Source organism: Mesoplodon densirostris, chromosome 7 (genome assembly GCF_025265405.1).
Source record: "Mesoplodon densirostris isolate mMesDen1 chromosome 7, mMesDen1 primary haplotype, whole genome shotgun sequence".
Classification (NCBI taxonomy): domain Eukaryota; kingdom Metazoa; phylum Chordata; class Mammalia; order Artiodactyla; family Ziphiidae; genus Mesoplodon; species Mesoplodon densirostris.
Window position 1 is genome coordinate 24,267,338 of NC_082667.1, and position 14,020 is coordinate 24,281,357.

Below are 14,020 nucleotides of genomic sequence, written 5' to 3' on the forward strand. Positions count from 1 at the left end.
AAAAAGTCTAGGATTCTACATTCCACTTTCTTCAAATGTTATCCTCCTCGCTTATAAAGAGACTGAAATTGGACCTTACAAACGATAGAGCATGGGTATGGTTAATGCCAGAAATATGACACTCCACTCCAAACAGCAAACCCATATTCTCAAAGAAAAGACCCTGACTTGGAATCAAAGAAATATACAAATCTTTATTTCAAGTTTAAAATAAATGTTTAGGGTATTCATGTTTCATTTTTAATGGTTTACTCACTTAAACTAACTTTTTTCTAAGATTATCTCACTGCAGCTCAGTACTCTTCTCTCAAAACTAGACAAAAGATGGAAATTCTCATGACATCCAAGTAAAAATAAAGACACATTTTTTAAATACTTGACTTTGGCAAAGAGTTTTATAAAAGATATAGCTAAATTCAGGCAAAAAATGAGAGACTTTAAAAACTGGTGATAAAAATACACACTGATATAATTGTTCTATGGACAGTTTATAAATATGCACAAGCCTTAAAAATGTACATAACTTTGACTCAATAATTACTTATGATTTATAAACTAAAACATTCACTACAATGTTATAAATGACAATAAGAAGTTGGAAATAACTTAAAATGAGGTAAAAGTCAAATCTGTATCACTGGTTCAGGGTTCGAACATTATGAAGAATTTCTAATAATATGAAGAAAACTGAAAATATGACATTAAGAAAAAAATGGCATGAGGATGAAGGTGTTAACTAACTTTACTGGGGTAATCATTTTGCAATATATACATGTATCAAATCATCACATTGTACACCTTAAACTTACATATGTCATATGTCAACAATATCTCAATAAAGCTGGGGAAACACACACACACACACATGCACACGGAATTAAAAAACAGAATAAATATAACACCCAGTGATAACTATCAAGTTAGAGTGTTGTATTTATTTTCTGCTGTGTCTAAGAGTTTTAAACATTTTATAATGATTAAAAAATAACTTTAGTTATTTGAAGAGGGGAAAGACCACATCTTATTGAAGAGAAGAAAGACCACAGGACATAGAACTGGTATTGAAACTCTTCCCCTACCCTATATTCTATCAGATGACCAAAAAGGATTTATTTAAAACACATTTAAAAAAAAATGTCACCAGGAAACCTTGTAATCTTTGGACTCCTTCAACCAGAAACTCTGTGATTCTACTTGACCTAATCAAATTCATCTATCCTGAAGGTTTCTTAAAACAGATACACTGTGTTAATGTTCTGGTTTTAGAATAATCTTCATGAATCAAAGGCAAATAGCACTTGGGCAGGTGGGATATCTAGACGCATTGTTTTTATCAGCTTTATTGAGGTATAATACCATAAAACTACCTGTTTTAAGTGTATATAAATAACTTCAAGTAAATTTAGAGTTATGCAATTATTATTACAAACTTGCTTAAAACCTATATGTATATGTACACACACACAAAAACACACAGATATGAAATAATCTTTTTTTCCTTCTGAATTTCTTTAAAAGCATATGGCTTTAAGCTAAAATTATAACTGTCTTGCAGTGTTTATAACATATGTAGATTATATACATGTGACAACTATAACATAAAGGATATGGAAAGAGGGCCAGTTGGTCTATACAGTTTCAAGCTATCTACATTTTATGTGAAGTGGTTCAATATTAATTTTAAGTAGACTGAAAATTTAAGGATATATATTATAATCCTTATGGAAACCACTAAAAAATAATGCAAAGTAACAGCTAAAAGGCCAATGGATATATAACAATGGAATTCAAATAAATGTTTCAAAAATCCAAAAGAAAGCAGGAAAAGACAATGAGAGGAACAAAAACAGAAGAACAAACAGAAAAGAAATTGCAAAATAGCAGACCTAAATTTAACCATATTAAGAATAACATTAAACGTTAATGGACATTACACTTGAATTAAAAGGCAGAGATTATCAGAATGGATAAATGACTAAGACCCAGCTATATGCTGTCTGTGAGAGACATAATTTAACAATACAGACAGACTGAAAGCAAATGGATGGAAAGAGATAAACCACAAAAACAGTAGATTGGCTCTACTAACATTAGATAAAACAGTTATCAAGACAAAGAGTATTACCAGAGAAAAAGGGAATGTTCATAATGATTAAAGGGGTGGTTCATCAGGAAGATGTAACAATCATAAATAAGTATTTGCTTAATGATAGAACTTCAAAATATCTAAAGAAAAGTTGATAGAATTAAAGAAAGGAATAGACAATCCCTAATCATACTTGGAAATTAAACATCCCTCTCTCAGCAGCTGATAGAACTAGACATAAAAATCAGTAAAAACATATATTATCTGAACACCTAATTGATATTTAGTAGAACACTACCTCAAACTACAGAATACATATTCTTTTCAGGTGCACATATGCATTCACCAAGACCATATGTTCGGCCATAAAGCAAGTCTCAGTTAAGTGTTATAAGATGGAAATCATTCAGAATAGGTTCTCTGATCACAACGGAACTAAATTAGAAATGAGTAACAATAAGATAATGTAGGAAAATCCCTAATATTTAGAAACTAAACAATATACTCCTAAATAATCAATGAGCAAAAAGAAGAAATCACATGGTAAATGAAAAAATATTTCAAATTGAATGATAATGAAAACACAACATAACCAAAGTTGTATGATTCAACTACAGCAGCGATTAGAGGGAAATGTACTGCTCTAAAAGTTTACATAAAAGAAGAAAGTAGTAAAATCCGTGATCTATGAAGCTAGATAAAAAAACAAGGTAGGGCTTCCCTTGTGGCGCAGTGGTTAAGAATCCGCCTGCCAATGCAGGGGACAGAGGTTCGAGACCTGCTCCGGGAAGATCCCACATGCCATGGAGCAACCAAGGCTGTACGCCACAACTACTGAGCCTGTGCTCTAGAGCCCGAGTGCCACAACTACTGAAGCCGGGACGCCTAGAGCCCGTGCTCTGCAAAAAGAAGCCACTCAATGAGAAGCCCGTGCACCGCAACGAAGAGTAGCCCCCACTCGCCGCAACTATAGAAAAGCCCATGCACAGCAACAAAGACCCAACACAGCCAAAAAAAAAAAAAAAAAAGTACAGATGATATCAAGTTAATTCTTAAAAAAAAAAATTCTTAAAAAAAAGGTAAACTCAAAATAAGTAAAAAAAAAAAGCAGATGTAAACAAAATAGAAAACAAAGAGTAAAATTAACAAATCCAAAAGTTAATTCTTTAAAAAGGCCAATGAAATTAATAAAATACAAGTTAGACTGATCAAGGAGAAAAGGGGGAAGATCACAAATTATCAGTAACAGAAATGAAAGATGGCTATAGACACATCAGAGGCTACAGACAGTTAAAAAATGATACGAAAGGGCTTCCCTGGTGGCGCAGTGGTTGAGAGTCTGCCTGCCGATGCAGGGGACACGGGTTCGTGCCCTGGTCCTGGAAGATCCCATGTGCCACGGAGCGGCTAGGCCTGTGAGCCATGGCCGCTGAGCCTGCACGTCCGGAGCCTGTGCTCCGCAATGGGAGAGGCCACAACAGTGAGAGGCCCCATGTACCACAAAAAAAAAAAAAAAAAAGATACGAAAATACTATAAACAACTTTATACTAGAAACTAAAACAACTTAGATGAAAATGACAAATTCCTTGAAAATTACAGCTAATAGAAATTTTGAAAATTTTAAATCAATATAAGATGAAAAAATTTGACTAGTTCTATATTAAATAAACTGAATTGGTTATCAAAAACCTTCACATGAACTCCAGGACAGATTGTTTTGCTGGTAAATTCTATCAAATATTTAAGGAAGAAATAACACCAATCTTACATAAACTCTTACAGAAAACAGATGAGGAGGAAATACTTCTCAGCTTGTTTTCTGAGGCCAGCATAATCCTAATACCTGACAATCCTAAAGCCTGACAATTATATTATAAAAATACAAATTTATAAATGAATATCCCTCTTTGAACACAGACATAAAAATCTCTAACAAGATATTAATGAATTGAACCCAGATAATACATTAATGATCAGGTGGGAGTTGATCTCAGGAATGAAAGGTTGATTTAATATTGTAAAATTAACCAATGTAATTAACCATCACAACAGAATAATGGAGAAAACCCACTTAATCATTTCAATGGCTACAGAAGAAAATCTTACATATACCACATTCATTTGAATTATTGTTCCCCATATCTAATGTGTCATTCCTCTCTGGCTACTCTGCTTTCAAGATTTTTTATTTGTCCTTAGTTTTTGGAAGTTTGACTTTGATGTGTCTGGGTATGGATTTCTTAGATTTATCTCACTTGGGTTCACTCAGCTTCTTAAATCTCTAGGTTTATGTTTTTCAACCAAATTTTAGGAGTTTTGAGCCATTATTTCTTGAATTTTTTTTTAGCTCTATATTCCTTTTCCTCCCCTTACTGTACAAGTGACATGTATGTTAGACCTTTCTTTATTGTCCCACAGGTCCCTGAGACTCAATTCAATTAGTTTTCAATCTTTTTTCTTGGTTGTTCAGATTGGATGTCTATTGATCTGTCTTCAAATTCACTGATTCTTTCCTGTCATTTCCAATTTGCCATTGAGTCAGTCCAGTGAAGTTTTTATGTCAGTCACTGTATTTTGCAGTTCTAAAATTTCATTTGGTCTTTCTTTATATCTCCTATTTCTTTGCTGATTTTTTTTATTTTTCATTTGTTTCCAGAGTTTGTTATTGATTATTGAGACATTTTTATAACAGTGACTTTAAAATCCTTGTCTGATAATTCCAAATACTATGTCACCCTATGTAGGTGTTGGCATCTACTGATTTTCTTTCTCATTAGAGTTGAGATTTCATTGGTTCTTGGTATGATGAGTAACTATGGACTGTATCCTGGATATTATAAGACCTGGTTCCTGTTTAAATCTTCTATTCTAGAAGGTAGTCAACCTATTTAGGTCAGAACACATGTCCTAGACCACTTTTGTGGCTTATGGTTCAAATGTCAATTGAGTTTATAAAGCTTCTGCAGTGCCATTCTGCTCACCTCCCTCAGGTGACAGTGCTCCAATGGAGACTCTATAGTCTCCACTGGTGTTAGCTCAGGAGGAGGAAGGGCACAAACTCATCACTACACAGTAAAAGGGGATGTGGTATGAATCCACCCACTGACTCAGTTGGGGAGGGGCTTTGCCTAGTTAATGCAGGGGTGGTAGGGAGGAGTTAAAGCTCCATCCACAGTCCCCATAGGGGTGGGCTGTTATTCCCTTCCTACTACTGCGGGGGAGGGGTGTAAGTCAGAGTCCCACCTTCAGGCTCCATGGGAGGTGGGCACCATTCACTTCTGAGGGGGGCAGGTAGAAGTTAGACTTTTACCTAAAGGCTCCATGGAGAAAAAAGTGACACCTCATTGCTATAGGCGAGGGTATAAAATACACTCCACTACTGTGGTGCCAATTGGGGCTGGGAAGGGATTCACTGCCAGAATATGCAGGTATTATTAAAAGGTTTCTCTTCAGCTGAACCGCCCTTTTCCCAGTCCTTTGGCTAGAGAGCAGGTTTTTCTTGGAGATGTTCTTTTTGCCTATGCTCATTAGCATTTCCAGTTTGCAGGGCATCCAGGCCAGGATACACAGGAAGCAAGAAAACCCCCCCAAGGGTACTCATTGCTGTGTGGCTCCTCATATCCCAAGGTCTCTGGTCAGTCTGCCATCTTTCCTCCACTTTTGAGAGTCTTCTGGTAGGTGACTTAGTATTTTGTCCAGAAATTTTTACTGTGATTAATGGAAACAGTAAAATGAAATGCATTTACTCCATCTTGTTCAGAACCAGAAGATGCAATTTGTTTTCAAATGCAAAGATAAGATGCATTGAGGGGTAGAAGGTTGGAAAGATGGCTATATATATAAAATGAATCAGTATAGTAAATTGTTAATGGCAGAGTCTTGGTACAGGTATATGGGTGTAATCTGTAAAAACTCCTTTCAACTTTGCTGTACATTTGAAAATTTTCACAATAAAATCTTGGGGGGGGGATCTTTTTTTTTTTTTTTTTTGCGGTATGCGGGCCTCTCACTGTTGTGGCCTCTCCCATTGTGGAGCACAGGCTCCGGACGCGCAGGCTCAGCGGCCATGGCTCACAGGCCCAGCTGCTCTGCGGCATGTGGGATCCTCCCGGACCAGGGCACGAACCCGTGTCCCCTGCATCGGCAGGCAGACTCTCAACCACTGTGCCACCAGGGAAGCCCGGATCTTTTGATTAAATTAAAAATACAGGTAATTTTAAAAAAATCTATACCATGCAAAGAGAAGAAAAGAACTCTGTTGAGTGAGAGAGGTACTGGAAATCTGCTCTGATCAATAAGTTACCAGATTAGCTGGAATGAGAGGCTATTAGATAATAACAGCTCTGTGTAAAAGCTCTAGCCGGATGTATGCTACTTCTCATTGTTAATAGCTTATTTTGTCCATCGCCTGGTACTTAGGCCTTGTCATCTTTATATCCATGAGAGTAATTCCATCAGAGTTAACAAGGATAGTGCAGTTGAGTCACCGAAGTACTTAAAGGACAGTTAATGTTGGGGAGGGACTAAATCCATTATTTGAAATGAAAATAAAAGAGAGGGAGATGTCTTTAAAAATGAAATCTTTATTTTTGAAAAAACAACCTAATCAACACACAGAATAAATGTGGAAGGTCCAATCTGAGGGGAATTGGGGACAGAGTTATGCCAATGATCCCTTGAGTTAAGGCTGAACTTTTTAAGACACAAAATCTACTCCAATATTAAATAAAAAATTTTAAGTTAATTAATTTTTAAAAAAGACACAAAGTGACCACCTCCACAGAGTAAAAGGTCTTAGGAATGCAAGGCTGTCTAGGGCACTGATTATCCTTATTCTTCCCACAGATATAAACGGGATGTTTGGTATACAGCATATAGTAGGGAAAAAGCACAGGCATGGGAACAGGATGGACTGAATCCTGTCTCTCTTTTCTGCTAACTAAAAGACACTGAGTCAATGACTGCAGTTCTCGGCATCTCAATAGCCCATCTGTAAAATGGAGACAAAGAATACTGAAATAAGGATTAAATGAAATGATAAATATAACATGCTCTCTTGCCTATCTAGAAACTTATTTAGGCACACACTTTAATTCTGAGGAGAATGAAATGAAAAGAACAAGAGCTATTCTATCCCTTTCACACAGTGATGAAAATTAATCAAGAACCCTGGATGAGTGAAGCAGATAACTGTCCAATGGTCTCTTACGTTTCCTATCAGGACAGCAAAGACAGTACCTGCCTCCTGGATCATACCGTGGCTCTTCTGCTGACTGGTTTATTCTGTGGCTAGGCTTTCCTGGGCCAAGGCAAAACTGTTAGTTAAGGCTGAGCTCACTGAGTCAGCAGCTGTCCTAGAAACTTCACAAGACTCCCCTACGTTTTCTTCTAGAAGGGCCTACCCTAAACCTATCTGGCATAAGCCTGACCAGAATTTTCAACATAATGGTATGAAACCTCATAAACAATAGCTTCTCCCCAGTGGCTGAAATATAAGTTTTATATTTTTTAAAAATGGCCACCTTAAATGTTTTTTTTAGAAATATTCTAAATGCCTGAATATGTTGTTTGGTAAAATATCTAACATTCTTTTATTCCTATTACAAAATAACAATGAATGTAGTGACTAAAAACAGTGATTCAACATTTATCTTGTGTCTTTCATTCATACTTTTTTTGATCCTCACAATGCTCTAGCCCACATGCCTCTCTTAATCTAACAGTCATGCCCCCAATTTATGCAGTTAGCTCCATATAAAAGCCAGCCTGAGGCACCTTTTTACTATTCACAGAATCAGTCCAAAATCTTTTATTTTGGCCTGCTTTATGCTCCACTTCCTGATTTACTCTCACTCAGCCCATATTTATAGGCTCATTTCACAACTTGGGATCTGTCAATTGCCCTCTTCTCCAGCTGTGATTTCTGGCTTCCCTCATTAACTGTGAATAGTATTTGCCCCACTGACTATACTCCTTTAAGTCATGGTGTACAAATATTCTGCTAGGCCTAGTTGCTGCGCACAGGCCCTAGCAGCCAATACTTCCCAACTGGTTTACACACCAATCTAAACACTTATACACTATCTAAGCTTTCAATCTATTCATGTTTAGGGACCAAAAGGGGGAATTTCCAGAATTAACAAACATGGCAGTCAGTTTCTGCCTATTTCTTGTGCTAATTATTATAGGCATTCTCCTTTACCTCTGCCTTTGGCTCAGCTGATTCATTAGAGGTATCAAGTTGTTCCTTGGCTTGGGCCATCTGAGTCATCAATCTATCCATATGGGACTGGATGTCTGCCAGTATCTCAGTCACATGAGCTGTGGCCATTGCTTCCTGGATGTCCACTAAATGAAGGGCCTTCTGCTCCTCATCAGCAATCACTTTTTGAACTTTCTTAAATTCCTGCTGTATAAACACCTTCATCTGGTCCCGGGTTACCTGTAGAAAACAGACAATTAAGAATAAGTTGGACACACAAAGAAATGGAAGAGTAGAGCTATTCTTGTAAGTGCTAGGCAGCCCTGGCCAAAACACAAACAAACCATGGGTCCCAAGTGATCCTGAAGTTTTGGGAATATCCTCTGAACAATGTTCCTCTAATCTCATTGATGAATTTCCTGCTAATCTTTCTTGCCTTTTTCATTCTTTAGGAAGTAATTCCTTATCCTTCCCTTTTACTTTTTCATTTATTTATTTATTTTTTGAATTTTATTTTATTTATTTTTTTATACAGCAGGTTCTTATTAGTCATCAGTTTTATCCACATCAGTGTATACATGTCGATCCCAATCACCCAATTCATCACACCACCACCACCACCACCACGTTCCCCCCTTGGTGTCCATACGTTTGTTCTCTACATCTATGTCTCTATTTCTGCCCTGCAAACCAGTTCATCTGTACCATTTTTCTAGGTTCCACATATATGCGTTAATACACGATATTTGTTTTTCTCCTTCTGACTTACTTCACTCTGTATGACAGTCTCTAGATCCATCCACGTCTCAACAAATGACCCAATTTTGTTCCTTTTTACGGCTGAGTAATATTCCATTGTATATATGTACCATATCTTCTTTATCCATTCGTCTGTTGGTGGGCATTTAGGTTGCTTCCATGACCTGGCTATTGTAAATAGTGCTGCAATGAACACTGGGGTGCATATGTCTTTTTCAATTATGGTTTTCTCTGGGTATATGCCCAGTAGTGGGATTGTTGGATCATATGGAAATTCTATTTTTAGTTTTTAAGGAACCTCCATACTGTTCTCCATAGTGGCTGTATGAATTTACATTCCCACCAACAGTGCAAGAGGGTTCCCTTTACTCCACACCCTCTCCAGCATTTGTTGTTTGTAGATTTTCTGATGATGCTCATTCTAACTGGTGTGAGGTGATACCTCATTGTACTTCTGATTTGCATTTCTCTAATAATTAGTGATGTTGAGCAGCTTTTCATGAGCTTCTTGGCCATCTGTATGTCTTCTTTGGAGAAATGTCTATTTAGGTCTTCTGCCCATTTTTGGATTGGGTTGTTTCTTTTTTTAATATTGAGCTGCATGAGCTGTTTATATATTTTGGAGATTAATCCTTTGTTGATTCATTTGTAAATATTTTCTCCCATTCTGAGGGGTGTCTTTTCGTCTTCTTTATGGTTTCCTTTGCTGTGCAAAAGATTTGGAGTTTCATTAGGTCCCATTTGTTTATTTCTGGTTTTATTTCCATTACTCTAGGAGGTGGATCAAAAAAGATCTTGCTGTGATTTATGTCAAAGAGTGTTCTTCCGATGTCTTCCTTTAAGAGTTTTATAGTGTCCGGTCTTACATTTAGGTCTCTAATCCATTTTGAGTTTATTTTTGTGTATGGTGTTAGGGAGTGTTCTAATTTCATTGTTTTACACCCAGTTTTCCCAGCACCACTTAATGAAGAGACTGTCTTTTCTCCACTGTATATCCTTGCCTCGTTTGTCATAGATTAGTTGATCATAGGTGCATGGGTTCATCTCTGGGCTTTCTGTCTTGTTCCATTGATCTATGTTTCTGTTTTAGTGCCAGTAACATATTGTCTTGATTACTGTAGCTTTATAGTATAGTCTGAAGTCAGGGAGTCTGGTTCCTCCAGCTCCGTTTTTTTCCCGCAAGACAGCTTTGGTTATTCGGGGTCTTTTGTGTCTCCATATAAATTTTAACATTTTTTGTTCTAGTTCCGTAAAAAATGCCATTGGTAATTTGATAGGGATTGCATTGAATCTGTAGATTGCTTTGGGTAGTATAGTCATTTTCCCAATACTGATTCTTCCAATCCAAGAACATGGTATATCTCTCCATCTGTTGGTATCATCTGTAATTTCTTTCATCAGTGTCTTATGGTTTTCTGCATACAGGTCTTTTGTCTCCTTAGGTAGGTATATTCCTAGGTATTTTATTCTTTTCATTGCAATGGTAAATGGGAGTGTTTCCTTAATTTCTCTTTCAGATTTTTCATCATTAGTGTATAGGAATGCAAGAGATTTCTGTGCTTTAATTTTGTATCCTGCAACTTTACCAAATTCACTGATTAGCTCTAGTAGTTTTCTGGTGGCATCTTTAGGATTCTCTATGTATAGTATCATGTCATCTGCAAAGAGTGACAGTTTTACTTCTTCTTTACCAATTTGTATTCCTTCTATTTCTTTTCCTTCTCTGATTGACGTGGCTAGGACTTCCAAAACTATGCTGAATAAAAATGGTGAGAGTGGACATCCTTGTCTTGTTCCTGATCTTCAAGGAAATGCTTTCAGTTTTTCACCATTGAGTATGACGTTTGCTGTGGGTTTGTCATATATGGTCTTTATTATGTTGAGGTAGGTTCCTTCTATGCCCACTTTCTGGAGAGTTTTTATCATAAATTGGTGTTGAACTTTGTCAAAAGCTTTTTCTGCATCTATTGAGATGGTCATATGGTTTTTCTTCTTCAATTTGTTAATATGGTGTGTCACATTGATTGATTTGCCTATATTGAAGAATCCTTGCATTCCTGGGATAAATCCCACTTGATCATAGTGTATGATCCTTTTAATGTGCTGCTGGATTCTGTTTGCTAGTATTTTGTTGAGGATTTTTGCATCTATATTCATCAGTGATATTGGTCTGTAATTTTTTTTGTAGTATCTTCGTTTGGTTTTCATATCAGGGTGACAGTGGCCTCACAGAATGAATTTGGGAGTGTTCCTTCCTCTGCAATTTTTTGGAAGAGTTTGAGAAGGATGGGTGTTAGCTCTTCTCTAAATGTTTGATAGAATTCACCTGTGAAGCCATCTGGTCCTGGACTTCTGTTTGTTGGAAGATTTTTAATCACAGTTTCAATTTCATTACTTGTGATTGGTCTGTTCATATTTTCTATTTCTTCCTGGTTCAGTCTTGGAAGGTTATACCTTTCTAAGGTTGTCCATTTTATTGGCAGAGTTGCCTGTAGTAGTCTCTTAGGATGCTTTGTATTTCCGTAGTGTCTGCTGTAACTTCTCCTTTTTCATTTCTAATTTTATTGATTTGAGTCCCCTCCCTCTTTTTCTTGATGAGTCTGGCTAATGGTTTATCAATTTTGTTTATCTTCTCATAGAACCAGCTTTTAGTTTTATTCATCTTTGCTACTATTTTGTTTCTATTTCATTTATTTCTGCTCTGATCTTTATGATTTCTTTCCTCTGCTAACTTTTGGTTTTGTTTGTTCTTCTTTCTCTAGTTCCTTTAGGTGTAATGTTAGATTGTTTATTTGAGATTTTTCTTGTTTCTTGAGGTAGGCTTCTATAGCTATAAATTTCCCTCTTAGAACTGCTTTTGGATCCCATAGGTTTTGGATCGTCGTGTTTTCATTGTCATTTGTCTCTAGGTGTTTTTTGATTTCCTCTTTGATTTCTTCAGTGATCTCTTGGTTATTTAGTAATGTATTGTTTAGGCTCCATGTGTTTGTGTTTTTTATGTTTTTTTCCCTGTAATTCATTTCTAATCTTGTAGCGTTGTGGTCAGAAAAGATGATTGATATGATTTTAAATTTCTTAAATTTACTGAGGCTTGATTTGTGACCCAGGATGTGATCTATCCTGGAGAATGTTCCGTGCGCACTTGAGAAGAAAGTATAATCTGCTGTTTTAGGATGGAATGTCTTATAAATATCAATTAAATCTATCTGGTCTATTGTGTCATTTAAAGCTTCTGTTTCCTTATTTATTTTCATTTTGGATGATCTGTCCAATGGTGTAAGTGAGGTGTTGTTAAAGTCCCCCGCTACTATTGTGTTACTGTCGATTTCCTCTTTTATAGCTGTTAGCAGTTGCCTTATGTATTGAGGTGTTCCTATGTTGGGTGCATATATATTTATAATTGTTATGTCTTCTTCTTGAATTGATCCCTTGATCATTATGTAGTGTCCTTCCTTGTCCTTGTAACGTTTTTTATTTTAAAATCTATTTTATCTGATATGAGTATTGCTACTCCAGCTTTCTTTTGATTACCATTTGCATGGAATATCTTTTTCCATCCCCTCACTTTCAGTCTGAATGTGTCCGTAGGTCTGAGGTGGGTCTCTTTTAGACAGCATATATGTGGGTCTTGTTTCCATTCAGCAAACCTGTGTCTTTTGGTTGGAGCATTTAATCCATTCATGTTTAAGGTAATTATCGATATGTATGTTCCTATTACCATTTTCTTAATTGTTTTGGGTTTGTTTTTGTAGGTCCTTTTCTTGTCTTGTGTTTCCTACTTAGAGAAGTTCCTTTAGCATTTGTTGTAGAGCTGGTTTCGTAGTGAATTCTCTTAGCTTTTGCTTGTCTGTAAAGCTTTTGATTTCTCCATCGAATCTGAATGAGATCCTTGCCGAGTAGAATAATCTTGGTTGTAGGTTCTTCCTTTTCATCACTTTAAGTATATCATGCCACTCCCTTCTGGCTTGTAGAGTTTCTGCTGAGAAATCAGCTGTTAACCTTATGGGAGTTCCCTTGTATGTTATTTGTCATTTTTCCCTTCTGCTTTTAGTAATTTTTCTGTCTTTAATTTTTGTCAATTTGATTACTATGTGTCTCGGAGTGTTTCTCCTTGGGTTTATCCTGTATGGGACTCTCTGTGCTTCCTGAACTTGGGTGGCTATTTCCTTTCCCATGTTAGGGAAGTTTTCAACTATAATCCCTTCAAATATTTTCTCAGGTCCTTTCTGTCTCACTTCTCCTTCTGGGACCCCTATGATGCTAATGTTGTTGCATTTAATGTTGTCCCAGAGGTCTCTTAGGCTGTCTGCATTTCTTTTCATTCTTTTTTCTTTATTTTGTTCCACAGCAGCGAATTCCACCATTCTGTCTTCCAGGTCACTTATCCGTTCTGCCTCAGTTATTCTGCTATTGATTCTTTCCAGTGTAGTTTTCATTTTAGTTAGTGTATTGTTCATCTGTTTGTTTGTTCTTTAATTCTTCTAGGTCTTTGTTAAACATTTCTTGCATCTTCTCGATCTTTGCCTCCGTTCTTTTTCTGAGGTCCTGGATCATCTTCACTATCATTACTCTGAATTCTTTTTCTGGAGGTTGCCTATCTCCACTTCGTTTAGTTGTTTTTCTGGGGTTTTATCTTGTTCCTTCATCTGGTACATAGCCCTCTGCCTTTTCATCTTGTCTATCTTTCTGTGAATGTGGTTTTTGTTCCACAGGCTGCAAGACTGTAGTTCTTGTTTCTGCTGTCTGCCCTCTGGTGGATGAGGCTATCTAAGAGGCTTATGCAAGTTTCCTGATGGGAGCGACTGGTGGTGGGTAGAGCTGACTGTTGCTCTGGTGGGCAGAGCTCAGGAAGACTTTAATCCACTTGACTGCTGATGGGTGGGGCTGGGTTCCCTCCCTGTTGGTTGTTTGGCTTGAGGCAACCCAACACTGGAGCCTACCCGGGCTATTTGGTGGGGCTAATGGCAGACTC

The 14,020-nt window shown here is 36.9% G+C and overlaps 1 protein-coding gene across 5 annotated transcripts in view; it reads right to left on the reverse strand.

Annotated features, from left to right (window-relative positions):
- The window catches only part of TRIM44 (tripartite motif containing 44), a 119,923-nt gene that overhangs the window by 60,385 nt on the left and 45,518 nt on the right, over nucleotides 1-14,020 (reverse strand). For 4 of the 5 annotated variants that reach the window (XM_060103229.1, XM_060103226.1, XM_060103230.1 and 1 more), the window contains exon 3: nucleotides 8,290-8,529. In XM_060103229.1, the coding sequence (XP_059959212.1) occupies nucleotides 8,290-8,529 (240 nt within the window). Of the gene's footprint in view, nucleotides 1-6,696; nucleotides 7,078-8,289; nucleotides 8,530-14,020 lie in introns of those variants that run through there. The other variant, XM_060103227.1, reaches the window with a different exon arrangement.